At 33.5% G+C, this 25,168-nt stretch overlaps 1 protein-coding gene across 1 annotated transcript; it reads left to right on the top strand.

Moving 5' to 3' along the window:
* Positions 1–226: 226 nt before the first annotated feature.
* On the top strand, positions 227–24,758 carry LOC149548358 (uncharacterized). The gene is made up of 7 exons (XM_089794253.1): positions 227–302; positions 429–607; positions 704–757; positions 1,641–2,024; positions 6,799–6,900; positions 22,646–22,781; positions 23,890–24,758. Exons 1-7 carry the CDS (start codon positions 227–229, stop codon positions 24,756–24,758), a joined length of 1,800 nt encoding a protein of 599 aa, XP_089650379.1.
* Positions 24,759–25,168: the final 410 nt, after the last annotated feature.

Below are 25,168 nucleotides of genomic sequence, written 5' to 3'. Positions count from 1 at the left end.
GAAATGTTCCTTTGCCTCTTTTCAGTGCAGAACCCTTTGCTCCATGCTTATCCAAAATCCCCAGATCTTCTGGCGTACCCTTTTCCCTCGTTGCTCCCCCCCATCCTCCACTCTTGACTATCATTCTCTGACCTCCCATATCACGACGCTTTATGACATTCCTAGAAAGCCTCCTCTCTACTCCACTCCACCTCCCCATTGCCATTTGTTCACCTATTCTAGCATTATGGAGGCCATCAGATCTTTGAGATGCAGCAGAGCAACTGATGAAGAGTGTTTTCAGGCAGAACTTTTCAAACTTGGTGCTTCAGTTCTTGGATCTTACCTTCCTACACTCTTTAATAGAGTTGTTTGCACTGGGTTTCCTAATTCCTAGTCTAGACATGTTGTTTACCCTATTCACAATTTTGGGCCTATTTCTGATCCAGGAAATTACAGAACTATTATGATTGGTCATACTTTTGCCAAACTTTATGTCACTACTCTAAACACCATGTTATCCAGTGAGCTTGATAGACGGGAATGTAGGGCGAGAGTTCAGGCTGGCTTTCGGGCAAACTACCAGACTATGGATCATGTTTTTACACTGCAGGCTATCATTGAGGAGGCTAGACACCGCTCTCAGAAGGTCTATTGTTGTTTTGTGGACTTCCGTAAGGCTTTTGATTATGTTCCTAAGTTGGCTTTATTTCAAAGGCTTCAGGAGATTGGGATTTCAGATATGTTACAGACTGCTATTTTGAGACTTTATGAGAAGGTTACTTGTAGGCTTAGAACTCCAGAGGGCTTTTCTAATCCGATTTAGAGCACCATTGGTGTGAAGCAGAGTTGTCCTCTTTCCCCTACACTGTTTGGCTTGTATATTGATGAGTTGGAGGATTTCATTTATGAAATCCTCTCAACCAGGCAATAGGTGTTATTTACATCAGGTTTTGATCTCTATTCTCCTCTTTGTTGATGATGTCGTTGTCTTGGCCTCTTCTCCTGATAGCTTACAGAGACTCCTTGATAGTCTTGCTTCTTTCTATACTCGGCGACAGCTTGTGGTCAATTTATCTAAGACACGGGTTATGGTCTTTAACTGTTTAAAGACCTCTCATCTCCATTTCTTCTTCCAGGGGAAGGAGTTTGAGATTACTCCCTCTTACATGTATCTTGGTGTGAAGTTCTCAGGACCACGTTTCAATTTGAGACCTGCTATTTAGTCCAGAGTCAGTAAGGGTATGGGCTCCCTGGCTTTGCTGGAGAGACAATGCTTCAAGCATCATTTTCAGGATATTTCATCCAAGTTGTCCCTTTTTGACTCCTTGGTTCGTCTGACAGTCCTCTATGGTTCTGTGGTTTAGGGACCTTCTCTTATTGCTTCTAATTGGGCTTCTATTGAGTGGGTCCAGACACTGTTGTTGCATCGTATCATTAGGTGTCACTGATTCACCCCTCACAGCATTGTTTTAGCGGAGTTTGGTGCTCATCCTCTCAAACTTGCCGTTATTTTTTACTTGATTTGGTTTCTTCATCGGCTTCGTGGTTTTATGGAGACAGTTGCTCACCAACATAGATATTCTTTTTTGGCATATTGTTCTTTGGTGGAGATTATGAGATCTAACACTTCTGCTAGATCAAGATGTTGGTATGCTCAGGCCACCTCTTTGTTGGGTTCGATCGGGATTGAGATTGATAATCTTCCTCCCGATCAGTTTTCGTTGGATGCCCAGGCTCATCTTCTTCCCTCTCATCAGGAGTTGAATGAGCATGTCAGACAGGATATCTATAGGCAGTACATTACCACTACTTGGTGTCATCCCCTGGGTGGTTTGCGACCTAAGATGGCCTTCTATGCTAAGCATTTTCTTGTTATTCAGGATGGTATTGTTGTTCGCCCTGCCTATCTTTACCGGCGTTGGAATCATGCACTACGGTTCTCTTTGGGCTCTTTTAGGGTTGGTTCTCATCGTCTCAGGGGTTGGACTGATCACCATATGGATCAAGCTAATCGATTATGCCAGTTATGCACTCAGATGGAGGTTGAGACTGAGACTCACTTCATATTTCGTTGTCCTCATTACTATGAGATCAGAGGGAGATTCTATTGCCTTTTCAGAGACTATCCTTCTCTCTCGATGTTCTTCAGTTATATTGATCAGCAGTGTTTAGCACTTTATCTTCAAGAGGCCACCCATCTTCGAGAGAATACCCTACAGTCCTTTCATTAGAGACGGACTTCTGATCAGCTCATTACCACCTTTTTCTCTCCCTTGTCTCCTTTGCAAGGTTTGAAAATGCCTTCCATTACTTCACATTCCAGATCTGTCAGACATTGTACCAGTCTCTACAGGCAACATCAGTCCTATAGGGGTTCTTCACGGCATCCGAAGACTATGGATTGTCCACGAATGTACCTCTCTATTACAGATTTCTTTGTGATAATGAAGGACCCTTAGTCCTTACCTTGTCTTTCTTTCTTCTTGTTGCTTTGTTCCTTTTCAGTCACCGTTTGGTGCCTTTGCTTGGCTGGCTCTTCTGTTTGTATGCTCAGTCCCATAAACCGTTTTGGTTTTTTGCGGACATTAATAATTTTATCTTTATCTTTATCTTTCTTTTGATTGTCTTCGAACGTCTATATTTAATCTTTATTAGATTATATCCCAAATAAATTTTATCCCTCTACTATTGTGACTATCTAAGAGTAATTGTCTTTCTAATGGTTAACTTATCAATTTTATCTTATTAGTATCTCTTTTCCATAAGCTCCTTTATTAGCAAGGTTATCTACTTCTTTATTATCTTCTCTATAAATATGGTTGATGATTGTTTCTTCGAAATTATTGACTATATCTATGGCATACTCAAGTTTAGAATTTAGGATCCAATTAGGGATTTCTTTTTTTCTTAACACATTTAAAATAATTTGTAAATCACCATCTATAATTAGTTTCTTAATTTCGATATCTCGACTGAGTCTTAAGCCTTCTATCAGGGCTTCTAATCCTACTAGATTGTTAGTGTCGATGTTCACTATATATATATATATATATATATGATTAAATATATTATTATATTAATTATTTGATTAACGAATAGACATGCCCCATTAAGGGACATGTCTATTTGTTGTCTATTCTCAATATAAATCTTAGAGGATGTTGCATTTGGAACACACATACCAAATGCAATGGCAACGCTTAATACATTTGCAATAGATCCTTGGAAAACTAACATGATATCAGAGCATGTTCACAAATGCAAAGAGAGCTATATGCTAGATGTCGTGTAGTTAGTATAGAGGAAGAAACCTAATGCTAATTGAAAGATGCCTCAGCATTCGATTGTTGGTGTTCACATAAAGTAATTGGCACTTCATATATATCTTGTCATGGACATACACATAATGGTTGAAATAGGTGGAGTCACAAAGATTTTTAGAGGAATTTATGTTTATCCTTATCGGGTGCAAGAAAAATGATATCAAGTCAACCAAAGGTATGTGAGCTCATTTGGTGAGAAAATGTTATGTGTATATACCTCATTCATCATCAAATAGATAAATAAATAATTCAGTAACAGTGATATTATATAGCCTATCAAAAATAGTAAGGTCCAATACTTAATACACAAGGAGAGATTTGTGTATGAACTAGAGGAATAATAGAATATTGATGATTACAGAGTTATCAGTACAATACTGCAAAGTTCTAGAAGCGTCTGAATATGGAATCAACATCTAAAGAAGTTATTATATGAGGAACCCATTATGCAAACATTTCCAGAAACCATGATTTGCAAAGATCATAAGATTAGTTAGCTAGGGGTCACAATGATTAACAAATATTATAATTTTGAGAAGTACTTTATAATAGTCAATGGATAACTAAATAATGTGATTAATAAACAAACACATTTTAGAAGAGAGGTGACTCCTTGAGGCAAAGGTGAGAACATTTGGATTGTAAGATATATAGGGAGAGAAGATAAATCTCAAAACGTCAAGGAGCTTCAGATAAGACAATGATAATAATCCTAGTCATCATCCAACCATAAAGACAACCAAGTCAGAGATTAGAACAAGACATCAACAAGTTGGACATGTCGTCTAGTAAGAATCAATGGCAATAAATAATATAATGCAGTGTTGATTCAAAGGAGTCAGATAGGAAGAAAATGAGAACATAGAAATGGAGAAGATGGGCACAAGGCAGTCAAGTTTTGACCAAGCAAAAGAACAAACAAAAACATCCAACACTAGATACAACATATGTATTGATTGTGATTTTTTTTGACATTGAGTAAATACTATCAGTTCTTCATATCAAAGAAATATGAGTTTTGTGAAAGACTAAGTAATATTATAGTCGATGGAAAGGTCTACCATGTCACAAGAAGTAACTACTATAAGTCATGACCGAGTGCGATTAAGAAGTAAATTATAATGATATGGAGATGTATACTAAAGCAAAATGAGATATCAAGAAATAAAAAATCCTATTTAAAATCAATCCAAAGGAGATTCATGATTGTAGCATCATCTTTTAATTACAAGAGATAAGTATTTTCTGATTATTATATCTTGAAATCTACCTTTATTCATAGTTAATGTCTTATTTGTATTTTTGTGTATTATAAGAGCTATGTGCCTTGATCTTTTCCTCCAAGAGTGTTCTTGCGGGAAAAAGAGGGAGATTGAGATTTAGAGGGAGGTTGACATTTCAGGCAACCTTGAAAGAGAGGGAGCAGATGGAGGATATGATTTAGTCAATCTTCGGTGATCTCAGTCATATTGATTTAGAGGGAGTAAACCATGTTGAGATGGATTCTCCAGTGAAATAAATTGTAGCAGTCGTGAGGTCTGTGATTCATGAATATGCCTCGTGGCTATGTGATTAATGGGCCTACCCCCTGTGTACATCATGAGGAAGTGATGATTTCCAAATGATGTCACTTGCATTTGTAGAAGTTATTGTAAGGTGACGATCTTACAGTAACTTGTATTATGAGATCAAACAAACTGAGTATATGGTGAATCTCTTGCATCTCAAACATTCTGGAAGGCTATTACTTAAAGAGTAATTGGTGAATATGCTTGATATTTTGTTTTGGGAGCCCAATACTCTTGATATCGAACACAATATCAAATGGTGGAAAAATTTTGAGATATCAAATGAGATATCCTTAAAATTTGCAATATTACTAATGGTGTAATATATCTCTTGTGTTTATCATCCCTAGCTAAGAGGCAGTGTCAATGTTTGATAGCTTTTTTTATACATACATACGTGTGTGTGTGTGTGTGTGTGTGTGTGTGTGATTAAATATATTATTATATTAATTATCTTATTAACTAATAAACATGTCTCATGAAGGAACATTTCTATTCATTGTCTATTCTCAATATAAATCAAAGAGACACACATACCAAATACAATGACAATGCTTAATACATTTGTAGCAGATCCTTGGAAAACTAACAATTAGACATTAACCCTAAGGGTTTGGCACATTTAATTAGACATAGTCCCTTATCTGAATAAATTGTACATCCTAGGCCTACAAATCCTAGATTACCTCTACTTGACATCTATAGACAATATGTTATCACGACCTGGAGGAATCCCCCAGGTGGGCTTCGTTCGCGCATGGCCTTCTATGTTGAGCACTTTCTTGATATCCAAGATGGGATCATCTTACGTGCTTGGTACCTCACTCGTCATTGGACTCACGTTCTTCGCATCTCCTTGGGATCTTTTAGGGTGGGTTCTTACCGACTACGTATTTAGACTAATCACCAAATTGGTAGGGAGGACAAGATCTGTCAGCTTTGTCACCTTGGGGAGGTCGAGATCGAGTCTCACTTTATTTTTCATTGTCCCATTTACTATGAGATATGAGGGAAATTCTATTGTTTGTTCATAGAGTTTCGATCTCTTCCCTTATTCTTCAAATATATTAACTAGCACTATCTTGCACTCTACCTTCAAGAGACCATGCAGCTTCACGAGCACACTATATAGCTCCAAATTTACTCGACATTGAACCCTACACAACTCATCATCACCTCTTTCTTTAGTTCTACAGTTCTTGCTCGAGGATCAAAGTGGCCTCTCTGCACTATCTCGATTCACACTAGATCTGTGAGACCCCATAGAGATTACACTTGGCAACGTCCCTCTAGTAGACCTCAGAGGTGACCTTCTAGAGTACTTGATTGCCCTAATGTCCACCTTTCCATTCTGGACTGCTTCTCGCCTATGAGGGGTTCTTAACTGTTGTTATTCCTTTTTCTTGGTTCTTTTGTTATTTTTCTTTCACGTTCTTTCTACAGACGTCGTTTGGTGCTCCCTCTACTGGCATTTTTCCCTTTGTACTGTTTCCAGTCCCTTGGATCCTCGTTGGTCTCTTGTTGGACATTAATAAATTTATCTTATCTTATCTTATCTAGAAGCCCATCAAAATTTAATTTTGACCATCCTACAGGGGAGATTCCCATTTACATTCTTTCCTAGCACTCTAATTTGTTTTAATATAATTCATTGGAGGGTTTATTAGATTACACCAATTTTTTGCATTTTTGCATCCCAATCTGAAAAGGATCCGTCCTCCTTGTTAAATTTTCATAATTAGATTTATATAATCTTTTATTTATACATATAAATATATAATTAATCTTGCAAATATATTTATATATATTCTTGAATAATATAAATAAGTATTATATCCACTCTTTTAATATCGAATAGTGTTTGTCTTGCATCATAGATTTTGAGCAAAATGAATGGCACATTAATATTAAAATGAGGTTGGCAGGTACAAGAGACACGACCCTCTACGTACGTCAGTCAAAGACATAAAGCAACAGACGTGACCCTCAACCCATCGGTCAAGACGATACGGGAACAGCGAAGACAGGTCACGGATATACAAAGAATTTAATATGGGTCACGATGAAGATGACCATCCCATAAATTTTGCACCAATAAGGTTCCTAATCACCTTAGCAACGTGGAAACAAATTACGAGCATCATGCTAGGATATAGGTAATATAAACAAGAATATAAAACTTTTAATTTATGATAAAGATATACAATCATTTATTTACATTTATATATAATAATATTTAATCAATGAATTTATAAACAAAACTTTGATTTATCATATATAATAAAGATATAGATATATAATATACATATAATTAATAACCAAAGAGATTGATCATTTATCCGACAGAACATTAACACTCCCTCTTAGCAAGGGAGGATAAACACCAGGAAAATATTACACCATTGGTAATATTAGGAATCTAAAGATGTCTCAGAAGTTTTTCATTATATGATATCAAGAGCATTGATCTCCAGAATATCAACATATGATATTCATCAATTACTCAAGTTAAGGTAAGATATCACATTTGATATCAAGAGTCTTGATCTCCCAGAATATCGGCATCTGATATTCATCAAGTAATCAAAAACTAAGTTTAGATATCACATTTGATATCAAGAGTATTGGCCTCCCAGAATATTAATGATATTCACCACTTACTCAAAACGTTTAGATATCACATTCAATATCAAGAGTATTGTCCTCCCAAAATATCAATGCTATTCACCACTTACTCAAAACGTTGTAGTTATCACATTTGATATCAAGAGTATTGGTCTCCCAGAATATCAATGATATTCACCAAGTACGCTAAGAGTAATCGCCTCCCAGAATGTTGAGAATAGGACATTCACCATTTACTCAATTTATTTAATCTCATAATACAAGTTGATTGTAAGATCGTCACCTTACAACAACTTCTCCCAAATACAAGTGATGATCATTTGAAAGTCGTCACTTCCTCATGATGTACACAGGGGATAGGCCCATAAAAAGTCATATGGTCATAGTCCTTTTGACTATGATAGGTTATGATCATTAGAGATTCCATCTCAACATGATTTACTCCCTCTTAATCAATAAGATAAGGTTTACTGAGGTTAGCCAAAGAGCATCCTCAGTCTTCTCCCTCTAAATGATAAATAGGACTCCTCATTTAATTCTCTCTTCTTGTAGCACATTTCAAAATAGAAAGGTCAAAGCACATAGCTTACATGAGAAGAAAATATTGCATATAAAAGTATAGTGATTTATTTCATATCCTAAGACTCCATCTTAGAATTATAACAACTAAATTTTCTTTTGATAAGTATTTAACATTTATTTACATTACATGAATATAATAAAGAACTCCCTCTTAATTCAATATTTCACTCATGTTAAGGATACTTAGAAGTTCCTTTTAGAATGGTTGTTTCTCTGACTCTATATCATAATCACTAACTTTGGCAAAAGTTGCTTGATGTTTCAATCTATCAGGACATTTAAAGGCAGAGTGACCATAGTTGTCACATCTAAAACATTGCATCTTAGAGTAATCCGCATGCCTTCTTTTCCTTTTGAAATTTGGTTTCTTCCTTTTATCAACATGAGTTGAAAGAGCATGAAGATCACTTCCAATCGAAGTATCATCTTGTAATATTAACATACTTTCCTCTTGAATACAATCATCCTTTAGTCGACCAAGTTTGGGAAGTTTGGATCGAGCACATATTCCTTGACGGAAGGTTTTCCATGATTGTGGCAATCCTCTTAGAGCTATCATGGTTAATTCCTTTTCATCATAAATGTGACCATTTTTAGAGAGTTGGTTCCTTAGTTCAATTATCCTCATGAAATAGGATGTGATAGTTTCTCCTTTGTTCATCTTAATGTTGGAGAGACTATCTTTCAAATTAAGGATTCTCGTTGTATTGTTTATCTCAAACATTTCTTCAAGTGTTTGGAGCATTTCGTGTGTAGTGTCTAGTTCAGAAATAATAGGGAGTAGATGATCCGTAGCCCCATCCACAATCAATTTCATGGCTCTAGCATTGTATTTTTCCCATTTATTCAATTCATCATTTCCTTTTGGTGGTTTGTCAGATTTTTCCATGAATTGTTTGAGATCATTATCTTTTAAGGTTACCTTCATTCATAATTTCCATGCTGTATAATTTGAGTCACCTTCAAGTCTATCTTCAACTTTGATACCACTACCCATTTTGATTGGAAGAGAATTTTAGTGCACAAAATAAATAAATATAAATCTAATCAGGATCTACCTTCAAGCTATTTAGGCTTTATAGAAGGAACCTGGCTCTGATACCATGTTAAATTTTCATAATTAGATTTATATAATCTTTTATTTATACATATAAATATATAATTAATCTTGCAAATATATTTTTATATATTCTTGAATAATATAAATAAGTCTTGAAAATTTTGTTTATATCCACTCTTTTAATATCGAATAGTGTATGTCTTGCATCATAGATTTCAGGCAGAATGAATGGTACATAAATATTAAAATGAGGTTGGCAGGTACAAGAGACATGACCCTCTACATACGTCGGTTAGAGACATAAAGCAATAGATGTGACCCTCAACCCATTGGTCAAGACGATACGGGAACAGCAAAGACAGGTGATGGATATACAAAGAATTTAATATGGGTCACGATGAAGATGACCATCCCATAAATTTTGCACCAATAAGGTTCCTAATCACCTTAGCTACGAGGAAACAAATTACGAGCATCATGCTAGGATATAGGTAATATAAACAAGAATATAAAACTTTTCAATTTATGATAAAGATATACAATCATTCATTTACATTTATATATAATAATATTTAATCAATGAATTTATAAACAAAACTTTGATTTATCATATATAATAAAGATATAGATATATAATATACATATAATTAATAACCAAAGAGATTGATCATTTATCCGACAGAAGCTATAAACATTAACACTCCTTAAGTGAATTTTTGAGATTATTATTGGCTACCTCACTTATGCACGCCTCTAATTAATTAACGAAGTATGGTAGTTTCATCTTTGTATTACAAAAAATTCTTTTGTTCCTTTCTTTCCATATTTCCCATAGAAGAATAGATGGGGATATTTTCCACAAATTATTATAAACATTAGAACTTCCATATTTCGGCCAATTACTTAAAAAGTTTAAAAGATTTTGAAGAAATTTAAAAATCCAATTTAATTTCTACATAACCAATACCAATTTTTTTTAGCAAATGACCATTCAAAAAACAAGTGTTCAACAATTTCAAATTCTTTTTTGTAGAGATGATATCTTGACGATCCTTCAAAACCCATTTTAGTTAACATATCTATTGTTAGAATTCTCCTTTGAAGAGTTGCTCAAAGGAAGATGCCTGCTCTTGGAAGACATATCGAATCCCAGCATAAATTTAGAGGAATATCAATCTTATTCCATTGTTTTGAGTTTATTGTCTTTTCATACCCTAATTTAACTTTGTACTTTCCATCTTTTGATGCTCCCCAAATTAGTTTATGTTCATTTTCTTTATGATTTATTTGTCTTTTATTTGAAAATTGACTAAATATGTGTTTCTCCTGATCTAATAAAGGGGTTTCATATAAAAATTTCCATTGCCATTCTCTATATGTGTTATTGTTTATTTTAATTTTGTAATCGCACACATACTTACCCCATAGATTTGTCAAGATATGTTTTATGTTCAATTGTAGATTTGCACTATCTGGAGAAGGAAGACCATCCCATGAGTCCTCCCAAAATAAAGTGTCATGTCCTAAACCAATATCCCAAGTTAAATTTTTAGCTATTAAAGGATTACAACTTAACATAAAGTTCCAAATTCTTGATCCTTTTCGCGGATTTATTGTTATAAACAAAGATAATGGATTACTACTATCTAAATATTTATGATATAAAATGTTGGCCCATTTACTATTATGTTCTTTGAACATTCTCTAGACAAGTTTAACCCCTAATGCTTCATTTTGCCAGCTCAAATTTTTAATTCCTAAACCTCCATACTTTTTACGTCTACATATTTTATCCATTTTATCAAATCTTATTTTTTCTTTTCTATGGTTCCTTGCCAGAAGAATTTCTTAAGTTTAGAATATAATTTCCTTTTAACACCTTAAGGTAGTGGTAGACATGACATATGATATATAGGAATAGCTAAAAGAACGACTTTGATCATAGTCATTCTTACAGCTTTAGTTAACAATTTGTCTTTCCAACTTCCCATTTTTAAATCTAATTTCTCTATAATCCAATCCCAAGATTTAACTTCTCTAATACCTTTTTGAAGTTGAATCCCAAGATATTTACAAGGGAAGGTTCCTTTTTTATATCCCATAATTCTACAGATGTCTCTTTCCACTTCCTCTTTTGTATTACCTTTTGTCTTGAAGCTTCCATGTAACGTTTTATTATTAGTTTAAAATTTTGAGCTTCTTACTTAGTACTTTTCCCTAGTAAAATAGTATCATCCAAAAATTGTTGATGGGTTATTTTAGGAACATCTTTAATAACTGTAATACCTCCTATCTTCCTTTCAACTTGAGCCTTTGTTGTTGCTCTTCCAAGAGTATCTACCATAATTATAAAGAGGAAAGGTGAAATAAGGTCTCTTGTTTGATCCCTCTAGAAATACTAAAAAAACCTTCAAGTGTGCCAATTATAAGAAGGAATATCTTTGGAGTTGAAATACAATTGTATATTAGGTTGATCCTTTGAAGAGCAAATCTAAAAGCTTCAAGAGTTTTACGGAGAAATGTCCAATATACTTTATCTTAAGCCTTTTGAATATCTAATTGCATTAGCATATAAGATTCATTATTGGATTGTACAGAGAGAATTAATTACTAAATAATAAAAATACCATCGAAGATTGATCTATTGGAAACAAAACATGTCTGTTCCTCTGAAATGAGTTTTGGAAGAACTTTTTAAAGTCTGTTCGCTAACACTTTTGAGAGAATCATGTAAATTGTATTCCATAAAGCTATGGGCCTAAAATCTCCTAGATCCTCATATTCTGACTTTTTTGGAATTAAAGCTAAGAAGGTATTATTAATTTTTGTCAAAAGATATCTAGAATTCCTAGTTGCCTCAATAGCTTTCTAGAGATCATCTCCTAGGATATCCCAACACTTTTGAAAGAAAACGGCTTGAAAAACCATCTGGTCTTAGAGATTTATCTGGATTAAGTTGAAAATGACTTCTTTTATTTCTTGTTTATTAAATTTCTTACTTAAGGTCTTATTATCTTCTGAAGTTATTATTTTAGGGATCGATCCTAACATCTTATTCCGAGCTATTAAATTTGAAGATTCACAATTATTAAAAAATTTAGTATAATATTTAACAAAAGTTCCTTCTATCTCATTAGGGGTTTCCATTATCGTATCTACATAATCCTTGATGTTTAATATTCTATTTATTGTACTTCTATTGATAGTACTATTATGAAAGATATTTGTATTCCTATCCCCTTCTAACAACCAGGTTTCTCTTGATTTTTGTTTCCAAAATATTTCTTCTTTTGTTAGGATAGTTTCTTGTTCAGCCAAAAGTTATTTTTCTTTGATAAATTTATCATTGTACATTCCTCCCTTGATAACTTCTTCATTTAAATTTCATAATTCCTCTTCATTCTCTAATTTATCTTTAGAAATGTCATTAAAGTGTTGTTTATTCCATTTTTAAAAAAAATCTTCTAAAGATTTTAGTTTTGATATAAAACATGAACATTCATGATCCTTAAAAATCCTCTTCATTCCACCATTGCCTAATGCTATTGAGAAAATTTGTCTAAAAATCATATTTTTTCACATTTAAAAGAATTTCTTAATGGTTTGTGTGGTTCACCTATTTCTAGTCCAATCGGGTAATGATCAGATCCTGCATTAGGAAGAATGATTGTACTAAAAGGTTGATTAAAAGAAATTAAGTTTCTTTTAAATATAAATCTATCCAATCTTCCAATTATATTACAAAAACCTACTCGTCTATTGTTCTAAGTGAAGGTTCCATTAGTTGTTGGGATATCTATATAGTTTTCATTTGCAAACCAATCTTTGAAGTGTACCATAACCTAGGAAGAGGTTCCACTTGCTTTTTCTCTAAAGTCTAGGATAGCACTAAAATCCCCTCCAATAAAAATATTTTCTAAAGGATTTATTTCTAGATAATTACTTATTTCATTCCATTACTATTTCTTATTCGATGTTGGAATTGGTCCATATATATTTATTAGAATAAATTGAATTTCACTTTTAACGCTTTTAACTCCCCCTATCAAATTACTTGTTGAAGTGAGTGGATTAAATTGTACCCTCCTAAGATCCCATAAAATACCTATCCCATCAGAGGCCCCAACTGATACAACCAATTGTGTTTTCCAAAACCCTAATTTTCTTCTAAGTTTTTCTCCTTTTTTATTAAGTTTTGTTTCTTGAATTAAAATTATATTAGATTCAAATAATGACAAGTTGCGCTTTAGTAAGTGCTTTTTATTAGAGGCATTAAGATCCCTTATGTATGAAGTTGTTAACTTCGTGATTAAGTGGAGGGGAGCTTCCCTTTTCCTACATTCAACAGGTTGTTAATCCTTTTCTGGTTGCTAGCCATACCTGTAGCTTCTCTAAGTTCAGTTAAGGATTTTCTACCTCTTTTCCTACTTTGCTTTACACATTTTGGTTGAACTAATCCTTGTATGTTAGCTTTAATACCTAGGATGTCTAGATTATTACTTGCATTTTGCACACTTTTAGTAATTAAATCATCTTCATCTTTATCTAAATAATCTTTCTCTAATTCTTTCATAATTTTGTTACTTATTTCTTTATCGTTTTCTACCACTTCTTTAATTATTGATTTTGAAGTTTGACAATTTATTTCGTTTATACTATCCTTCTCTTGTTGAAATACTTCCATAATCCCAAATCCTTCCTAGTTTTGACTTCTAAATTTATCCTTTTCTAATCTATCCAAACTCCCATTATCTAAATCTTCTTCTTGATTTAATAATTTGGATTCTTGTAAAAATATCTCAACCTCTAAAGGAATAAAATTACAAGTATTAGTTCCTACTTCTACATTTCCTCTAAAATACGAAATAGAGTTTGAATTCTTTTGCTTGAGATTGTATTATTCTTTTAAGGGTATTAGATGAATATCTTCTCCTCTCCTTACATCAATATCTGAGTTAGACTCACTAATACCGTTAATAGGATTGAGAGTTTTTGTATTAGTCTGTGGGTCTCCGTCTTTAGAATCTTCCTTATCCATTTCTATAATTCTTTCAACTAACCATCTTTTTTCCTTTAATGCTTCTTCATTTTCCTCATTTTCTAAATCAGACTCAATTTCCTCAAGATTTTCTTCTTTATCTAAACCAACTCTATCCAGGATAGATTTAAGGGACGTATTTGGAGTTACTCTATCCAAATCTTCGAAGAAAAAAAATCCATTGATAGGTGTCTACCAAAATTTGTAGAACATTTTCTTAGGCTCCTTATCTCTCTTTCTTATATCAGTATAGTCTCTTTTTGCTTCTTCTACTATTTTTGTTATGTCCACTTGAAGTTCAATATCTTCAGTGGGACTATTTTTTGTATCATTATCTATATTTCTTTTTTCTTTTTTCCCCATCTTATTTGTTTCTAGTGACTTTATCTCTTCCTGATTGCTATTTTGTTCAAACTCTTCTCCTTCTTTTGAATTATTATTAACATCTTTTGATGATGTGTTTATTTATAATCTTTCTTGTCTACTTTCTAAATCCTTGGTTGGTATGTTCTATAAATCCAATAATGATATATTTTATGTATATGTTTTCTCATTTCCTTGAATAGGTTCTAGTTGTAGGGGCATTGGACTCTCAATGTGTTATTTTCCCCAAAGGATTACTTGATTAGCTAAATTGTGTGCCTACTCTCATTCACATCTTTTCTAAACTTATTGTTGCTATTATTATCAGACTTTGATGGACTAGTTTTATGTTGATGGATTAGTGGTATTGTTTTGAGACTACCAGACATAATGTTATGGATTCAGTGGCTATATTATGAGATCATTTAGACTTTACATTTCATGCATACATGATGATCATTACATTACTTTTAGTTATTGTTGATGTTTAGTTGGATGGTTTATTATCTCATGTGTTTTATTATGGATACTTACCCCATACTTGCATGTGTATGGTGTGCGTGTTTTCTTATTGTATGGCGTTTCTGATGTGGTTAAGGAAGGGAGTCGTAGTCACCTGCTTAGTCGGGATCTACACAATGCACCACTTCCTGTCATTGTCTGTTTAGCCTAGCATTATATGTTGTATGTACATGCATGGTTTTTCTACAGGTTGCAGATATCGAGTATCGACTTCCCTGAATTGCCAAGATGAGCGTACCCTATTATACTATCTCAATGATAAGAGAAGGGAGATAAATTCTCAAGTCCAAATCCCAAACCTTTAAGCCAATTGTCCTAGTGAGGCAAGACAATATTTTACCCACCGAATGTGTCAGATGACATGATTCGTGATTTTTAACCCTTTAGACTGAGTTTGTGTGATTTGCTCTATAATGGGTTTTCATATTTTATCTTGGAGGTCTATGGTGAATTTTCTATTAATTAAGTCTTAATAAATAGATTTAATTAATAAATTAATTATTTGAGAAAATTAATATAAAATATCATGTTATTTGATATTTTGATTATAATTAATTAAATGGGAATTAATTGAAGAAAAAGAATTAAATAAAAGAAAATTATAAATTATAAAATAATAATAAAGTAATAAATAAACAATAATAATAAAAGTGATAAAAAAATTAAAATGAAAGTTATAAATATTTAAATGGAAATTATATAAAAAGTGAATTGGAGTTATAAGTTTGCATGGGAGTTAACGCACTTTTCTATTTCTCAAGTGTCAACAACACGGGGGTTAGTGCATCAATTAAGCACATGGTGTCTACAACCCTATGGCTCATCTTGAAGGTTGGAAAAGACCCATGCTTAGTTGGTGACACCTTCTAGCTATTTCTAGAGGCATTCTAGATGTTTCCTGAGAGCTCTTTATATTCAGGCATTCCTAGAAGCTTAGATATAGCGTTTGGAGTGAAATTGGAGCATTGGAGGATTCAAGAACTCTGAAGAGGGGAGCTTGCTCTGCGGGTTTTCTGAGGAAGAGCGAATTAGCATCAGAATCCGGGTAGATTCTTGTGATTTTATTTATGATATTTCCACATCATACATTTCCTATCTTCTTCGTGTCTTCCATATGTTTTCTGAGGAATTTCATGCATTTTTTTTCGTTATGGGTAGTTAAATTGATTTGAGAAACCTTATATGCATAGATCTAAAGAGATCACGGGGCTAAGGTTTAAATTTATAGCCAAATCCATTAGAAAATTAATTGAATGAATTTAGAGTGCAAATATTTTATAGGAAAATTCTTAAATTGTGGATATAATTCCTTGTGGAAAAACATACATGTTTATATATTTGGATCTGTATATGTGTGTGTGTGTGTGTGTGTGTGTTTATTATGAATGTATTGCAGAACAAAATTCGAATATATATATATATATAGAATTCACTAAATGATCGATTGTAAAATCGCAGTGGGGAAAACTTAATAAATTGCGACGCAATTTGTATTGCGAATTGGCGTTTGAAACAATGTTTAAAAAGTATATATATTAAAATTTGCTTGGGCACGATTTGTACCCCATGCCTGCGGAAGGCAGAGGCCTGCTGTCGCAGGTCTGCGACGACAAGGGTACTACGTACCCGTTGTCGGCGCAGTGCCTGCGACCGCAAGTACTGTGTACCGCAGCAAGGGTGGGGGGGTCATTCAAATGTTTCGTTGCATTTTTTTTTTTTTTTTAAATTTAAAAAACGTTTATGTTATACGAAATCGAATTTCATATGTTATATGAATTTCGGCTTTTCAATGTTGCATTGTTATTAAATTATTAAATGTTATATATATATATTTATGTATATATATATATATATATATATATATATATATATATATATATATATATATATATATATATATATATATATATATATATATTTATTTATTTATTTATTTATTTATTTATGTATATATATATATTTATGTATATTTATGTATATATATTTATGTGTGTATATATGTATATATATATATATATATATATATTATCAATAATAAATAATTGATATATTAATTGATGTTTGGAATTTAAAGAGAAATTCTTTAATAACAAGATATTTTATATTGGTGAGCAATATAGATTCAATATAATCTTTAATTTGGAAAGATGAGTATGAAAAGAATTTCAAATATTAATTTGGAAATGATGGGGGTCTAAATGGGAATATATAAGAGACATTTAGAACATTTAGAAAATTGAGTCTAATGGTTTTTGGGTAGAAACTTTTATCTACCAATACAAAAACATGGGTTAGATTAAACGTGAATTTTCTCCACTTGACAATTAAATTGAGAAATGTAAACCGAGACTTTTGCATTTAAATTTAAGTTGTAAATTTAGCAAAATCAAAATATGTGTTTGCATTATGTATTTTGTATGCTATTGTCTTGGGTTTCGGGTTGACTAGTGTTGACCAATTATAGGACGTCTACCAGAGGCTTGGGGGTTATGTGATTGTGATGACATGATGATGTTTTAATCTCGATCTTTATAAACCCAACCATGGTTATGTGATGGAATGCTCTATGTATTGGATGTGATTACTGATTGTTATAGTTAAGATTCTTATGTATGAGACACTTGACTTAACCATTATTTTTTTTGGTCATCGATCAGTTATCCTTGGTTATTTTCTAGTCGCCATGATGGGACTGTGATGTGGATTTATTCTTGATGATGTCATGTTGTGACATGTTTGACTCAACCATTTTTGGAGTCTTCGATCAGTATGATTGAGATATATTTTTGATTATTGAGAACCATTGGATACTTGATTATCAGTGATACTTCAGTTGCCAATAGAGAGCTGTTGTGTTCATGATTTTCTATGGATGTTTGCTCATGGAGATTTGATGCTTTTATGCATATTTGATGATATTATTATGGATTATCTTTTGTAATTTTGAGATTTATGATTCCATGAGCATTAGGGTAGGATATCTGTATGTAGTGACGGGAAGTGGCTTGCAATGGGGGCCGGGGCCCTAAAAGGCTGCCAGGGTAACTCATTGTAAGTTGGATTAATAAGTGATAACATTCACACCTAATACTAACAGAATGAACCTAAAAGGATAAGAGTTTTGTTCTCGCCCATGCCTTGAGTGCTTGTACAGGCTAGGGTGGGAGTAGTGAGAATGCATGGTTGCGACCTTGCATTCCGTAGTATGCCTCGTCAGTATGAGAAGATACTAGTGGCCGCATGAGATCAGTATGGACCCGTGGAGTTTAACTAACTGCCAGGGTAACTTGTACGTGATAATTGCGATGACACTTTCTCGCTTGCATAATAGGTTCCTACATGTCATTGTGTGCCTCTGGGATTAGATGTCGGATTTTGTGTTTGGAACCTCTGAGTTAGTTTACTTTTAGGATTCCTGGACTTATAGAGATTTATGCTATGTGATTTTGATAGCCTGTTTGGGACTTGAGATTATCTCCTTAGCACGGTGGGAGTGGACCACTTAGGTACCACGCGATCGGGTGGTAGTGTATTTTCCACTCTTATCATTTGAGATTCATTGATACATCGTGGCTGATGCGTCCTTCATGATGGTGGATATGTATCCTTTACATTGATGATTAGCATATGTTAGATGATGTTATCTTATGCTTTTATTTGCATGTTAGATTACTTTCTGCATATGATGTTGTATATGTTAGGGGTGACATTCTTACTATGTTAGTGCCGATGATCTCTTCGGTGATTTAGAATGTTACGCATGGAGGGATGGCTAGGATCCACGATGGTCTAATGATGCTATTAACGGTTGGGAGGAGCCGTGCACTTAGTTTATTATGTTGATTTTTATGATGGATGTATTTGTCTTCTATAATGGTGTATCATGTATATCATGTGATTATCTTTACTTTGGTGTATCATGGATTAGAATAGGATGATGTACCTTATTCTTTATATGTATATTCTTTTGAGCTTGTCATACCCTGTGACATGTACAGTGGATGATTGAGTATTTGAAATGTAATGTATAAACATTGGACTTATCATTATTATTTCATGTGGATGTTGTACTAGATGGATTCATGTATGTAATTCAACGTTACGGGATCTTTAAATAATGTAACCAATTGTGTATGTTATGTTTATTTTCAGATGGACATTGCTATTGCTTCCGTCATTGTGCATGAGTTATATGTGGTATTTACTTTCATGTTAGAAAAAAAAAATGCTACCAAACTTAGTGAAATTCTAGGTTAATTCTTTGGATCCCTTGGCAGGGCATTACATAAATCATTTTGGATTATTAACAAATCATGTGAAAGTCTTATGTCTATTCTCAAGTTCTCTTTAAACTCTTCTATGATGAGATTTTGCTTTATGCACCTTCACACTATTGTAATCTGAAATGCTTTCTTCTACTTCCATATCTTAAACCAAATCTATCTAGGATATATTTTAGGGACGTATTTGGAGTTACTCTATCCAGATCTTCGAAAGATCTTTTTCCATTGATAGGTGTCTACCAAAATTTGTAGAACTTTTGCTTGGGCTCATTATCTCTCTTTCTTATATCATTATAGTCTCTTTTTTCTTTTTCTACTGTATATGTCCTATCTACTTGAAGTTCAGTGTCTTCTGTGAGACTATTTTTTTGTATCATTATCTATATTTTCCCCATCTTATTTGTCTTTGGTGACTTTATCTCTTCCTGATTACTAGTCTGCTCAAACTCTTCTCCTTCTTTTGAATTGTTATTAACATCTTTTGTTGATTTGTTTATTTCTAATCTTTATTGTCTTCTTTCTAAATCCTTGGTTGGTGTGTTCTGTAATTTTGATAATGGTATGTTTTATGTATATGTTTGCTCATTTCCTTGAATAGGTTCTAGTTTTAGGGGCGTTGGACTCTCATTGTGTGCTTTTTCCCAAAGGATTACTTGATCAGTTAAATCATTTTGGATTAGTAACAAATCAAGTTAAAGTCTTATGTATATTTCCAGGTTCTCTTTAAAATCTTCTATGAAGACATTTTGCTTTATGCACCTTTCACACTGTTGTAATCTGAAATGCTTTCTTCTACTTCCATATTCTTCACTAGCTTAGGGATGACTTCATTGTCCAGTTTTCCTTGATTCTTAACTTGGTCTTTATTTTCCTTCTTTTATTTATCTTGATGTGATTGATTATTGGAACAAAGGAGGTTGTTACTAGTGTGTTCATTTTGCTCTATTATTTCCCCTTCTTCTCTTACCTTCTCTTGATAATAGATCTTGCTTATCACATTAACACTTGGAACATTTAAATTATGTTTATTTCCTTGCTCTATCAAATTTGGGGTCCCTTGGCCTTCTATCTTTTGATCCTTTATTTGGGCTTTGTTCTAGAGTAAAAACATAGGAAATACTTCTTCTAGATTAGAGCTTCTTTCATAAAACTCAAAGTTTGTTGTTTGAGGATTATTAAAGGAATCTAAAATGTTTATATCACAGATATATCCTTCATATTTGATGAAGTTAATGATAATAAAAGGATCTGTTTGTTATAATTTTTAATGGTTTAAATTCATGTTGATATGGTTTTATATGTTGATGAGGAGTTTGATATTATTAGAGTTGTCATAATTTACTTCGAAACCTAACAAATATCCTAGAGTCATTCCAATACATTTTAGATAGAATTTGTATATGTAGCAGCTCCGCTGGGAGAGCTTTTAGCATTATCCAAGTAGATATATAAAAAAATTTGGCATGACTTTCACTAAAATTTAGACTCCATTCTATAAATTTGACAAAATGCTCTTTATAAAAACAAATAGAACTTGATAAAGGATCATATTTAATTTTTTTCCTTGCAATTAATATATACTAATCTATTAGTTAAGGTAGAAATGCTTACCTGGTCTACGTAGCGAATTTTCAACCATTTAGCCAAATTTGGGTTTTTTTTTGCTTCTGGTCCATTCCAAAAGGAAAACACCCCCAACTCTTGACATTCGAACCATCTATTTTCACTGTTGATATCGTTGATCGTTGATAATCAGAATATTTTCACCATCATTTTTATTTGCTTGGTTAGTCTTAATTTGATTTATTTTTCCATCTACTTTCATTTGTGCTTCAGCTTTCCATACTATTTGTTGACGTGTGTCAAATCTACCACATTCTAATTATGTTACTGACTGTGGGTACCATAGATCTTGATTCATTCAAACCCTTGGAAATCAGGTTGAATTTATCTTCCACTGGATATTTAGGGGCAACTTGAGGGGGTCGAATGGTAGCAGGTTGTAAAGAACCCTCATTCGTAGAAAGCAATGGGTTGAATTTATTGAATAGATCCACTGTTTTCTTGGGCGGCAAATGAACTCTATTATAGCAAGGAGGATGATTTCTTCTAAGGACCATAGTCCATCGTTAGTCCGCACCAGGAGGAGGAAGGGAAATCCTGCTTTTGTTTGCATATTTAGTTCGATAGAAAACATATCTCTGTTGGTCAAGTTGATTCTGCTCTGCAGCTCAGATAAAATTCGCATATTGGCTTGAAGCCATATCTTCTATTTGTCATCTTCAAATTCGCTAATTTAGAATGTAAATATTGTAAATGTTGTCGGTACTTTTACTGTTGTTGAAATTCTCTGGCTGAGTGCTCTTATCGCACCCTCTGGTTATCAATGCCTGTGATTTTACTGATGATTTCCTTTTTGCATTTTGATATGCTCTCTACAAATTAAGAAAAAAGTCGATGACCTTTTGAGATAAAAAAATTCTTCCAATTATAGGTAGATTTTGATGTCCTGCCGAAGACAAAATCTGCTAATATGCAAAGAATTTTTAGCTTGTAAGTCTTTGATTTATTAATTAGCTCACTGCCAAGCATATAATCCAACGAAAATCGTACCGAATTTTTGCAAATGTTGTTGCGTTGTATTCTTCTGGATTTGGCGATTTGAATTCTATTGCACCTTATTTTATTTTGATGCATTTACCTTCGCATATTAATATTACTCATTAAAATATTTCACTACCTAATTGTATTTGTTGTCTTCCTTATTAGTTTCCGTCCTAGGCAGGATGCTCATGCATCTGTTCAGATGCAATCGTTCCAATTCAAGCAGTCAATCATCCAATGAAATAAGATAAGATACATAAGATAGATAAGATAATTTTATTTATGTTAAACAAAAGACCACAACGTGGATCAATGAGATTAGAAACTTACACCAAGAACAAATTATTAAATTTCATTTAGATTCAAACTGCATCATGGTTACTGATTAATTTTTATTTTAGTAATTTAAAAATCTTATTTTCCTGGAGCAAGTAGATAAATTATTTTATGTTGAGCAAAAATACAAATTTATGAACATTTGAGTAACAAAAAAATAAAACATTATCTTTAGACAGTCCGTAAATTTCTTTAAAAAGTTAAAACGTTGTTTTAGACGATTCTGGAAATTTCCTCTACAAAGTGAAAACATTGCCTTAAGACAATTATGATCCACAGTTGCTTCAGCCGGCAATTTCTAGATATTTTTTCCAAAAAGATTGTCTATTTAATTGCAAGAAAAACCTGGAAAATAATAGACAGGGTATATGCGTGCTGGAATGGATTATGAATCATCTGGTTGCCCCCTTCATTCATCCCAATCGCCCTCTTTTAAGATTTTCCTCGTCCATGCTCGCATGTCTGCAATATTCATTATTTGTATGGCACGCCCTGGTAATTTGAAATCCCTATGGAATTCATTGTATTTTTCTTTACAATTTTTCTATTTGTAATCCGTAGATTGGATCCGTGTGCAATTTTTGGTGATTCTGTTGGTTCAGAGACACATACACAGTTGCAGTTGCAAGAAATAAATTTTAATAGATAGTTTGTGCCGACTAATTTTTGTCTTGTCTCTCTCACAGAGTTGGGAAAAGATTTCAGATTATTATACGGCAAGTTAAATTTTATGTGCAGGGAAAATATGTGCAAAAGAAAGCACCATTTTTATGGAAGCTCCCTATTATTTTGGTGCTTGGAGTCAGTGGAATATGCATGTATTTTCTGGGACTCAACAACTGCATGCTCCTAGTTTTCCTATCCACTATCCTCAACCAATTTCATGCCTTCATTTCTTATGATAGGTATTGAATGCTATCAACGAAATTAATGAACATTAATCTAGTTCAAAACATTAAAAGGGTTCCAAAGAAAATCAACATGATTGGCATTTGAATTTTATTAGGCTGATAGCATTGCTATCAAATGGTCAAAATAGTTTTCCCTTGGAAACTTAGTTATTTGAATGAAAGCATTCCTACAAGCAATTGCAGGAAGCAAATAAAATCTTGCACAAGAATAATAATTCCCAAGGGAAAATCAGCTTGAACCAAGAAAATCAGAAGCTATTTATGACCGCATTGGAGCATCATCTTTGAATCTCACAAGCGAACAAGGAGCAAAGCTTTAGAAGCCTGTAAAAGATCTCAATCTAAAAAGAGGGACAACAACACTTTTCCTTCTAACCCTTGGTATGACGAAGAGTGCAAGGCAGCAAAAAAAGCACTCAAAAAGGATGAATTGAACAAGCAAAAGAAAATATCATAGGAGAAATTGATTAGAGTTAAAAAGGAAAGATATGTCACATCAAGGAGAGAAGAGCTAATGTCTTTGGGGAAGCACAACCCTAGGAGGTTTTGGAAAGAACTACAACAAAAGAAGCATCAAATTAGAAACAATATTACGGACAACTAGTGGTTTGAGTATGCAAAACTCCTTTATGAGAGAATCCAAGATAGAAATATACCTCCTGGAATTAGCACGTTTGTTGAACTTTTCTCAGTAGAGGATATTTGGAAAGGAATAAAGAATCTACCAAGTAATAAAGCAAAGGATATTGATGGGTTGCAAGCTGAAATTTTAAAGTGGGGAATGGAACTTCTCGCTCTGCACACTCTAGATATTTTCAACAAAGTTAATCAAAGCAACTTTTCGGCAAATTGGACCACTAGTGTGGTCATACCTCTACACAAGAGTGGAGATATCAACAATCCATCTAACTACCGCACGATTATGGTTAATCCCCTCCTTGGCAAATTATTTAAGGGCATGATAAATTGCATAATCAGTTGTTGGGCTGAGAAAGAAGAAAAGAGAGTAAACGGGCAGGCTAGGTTCAGACCTAAATATTCTATGATTGACCATTGCATCACTCTTAGACACCTTATTGAGAAGGTTTGGGATATCCAAGACAAAGAGGATTTTTGTTGTTTTGTGGATTTCAAAAAAGCTTTTGACACTGTCCCTAGAGACAAACTTTGGAAACGGATGGAGGAACTTAAAATTCCAAATGAGCTTAGAGCTGTCGTTCATAGACTTTATGAGAATGGTAGAGCTAGAATCAGAACAAAAGATGGCATGTCAGAATGTTTTGGTAGTGATATTGGGGTTAAGCAAGGCTGCCCTCTCTCACCTACCTTATTTGGCTTTTATATTGATAAGTTGGAGGAATGGTTAAATAAAACTTTAGAGGGAGGAGTCCAACTTGCCAAGTATGCGGTGATGGTGCTTCTCTATGCAGGTGATCTTATTATAATTGCAAAAACAACCAAGGATCTAAGAGAACACTTTAAAACTTTGGAGAGTTTTTGCCACGAAATTGGGATGCAAGTGAACACTAGCAAGACTAAAGTTATGGTGTTCTCTCTGTAGACATTGTACCATGCCAGAGGCAAAATCTAAGACCCATTTCCTTTTCAGATGCCCCATATACTACGAGATCAGAGGGCGATTCTATTGTTTGTCTAGAGAGTGTAAATCCCTCTTGGACTTCTTCAAGTACACAGATCAACATTGCCTTATGCTCTATCTTCGTGAATCCATACAACTTCACAACCACACTTTTCAGCTATCTTTCCCCAAGGGTCAGACCCAATTACAACTTATCACGACCACCTTCTCGCCCTTATCTCATGCCTAGGTTACGAAGCAATCATATAGTTTCCGTGACACTGGCCACTCTAGATCAGTGAAACCTCGTAGTGTTCCTCTTCGCCAGCGACACTCCTCCTGCAGCACTCATCGACAAAATAGAGCCCTTGGTCGCCCCCATCCATCTCATC

The sequence above is a fragment of the Cupressus sempervirens genome, chromosome 7 (assembly GCF_028749045.1).
Source record: "Cupressus sempervirens isolate cs-2001-9-10 chromosome 7, ASM2874904v1, whole genome shotgun sequence".
NCBI classification, from domain to species: domain Eukaryota; kingdom Viridiplantae; phylum Streptophyta; class Pinopsida; order Cupressales; family Cupressaceae; genus Cupressus; species Cupressus sempervirens.
The sequence above is the reverse complement of the archived record's forward strand: the minus strand, read 5'-3'. Positions and strand labels throughout refer to the sequence as shown.

Bases quoted from the DNA above. Each gene is read 5' to 3' on its own strand.
- LOC149548358 (XM_089794253.1), top strand. From the start codon at position 227: ATGGAGGCCATCAGATCTTTGAGATGCAGCAGAGCAACTGATGAAGAG. The intron at 758-1,640 runs GTTACTTGTAGG...TGGTATGCTCAG, and splicing joins TTTTGAGACTTTATGAGAAG to GCCACCTCTTTGTTGGGTTC. The intron at 6,901-22,645 runs GTCACGGATATA...GGAAAATAATAG, and splicing joins TACGGGAACAGCGAAGACAG to ACAGGGTATATGCGTGCTGG.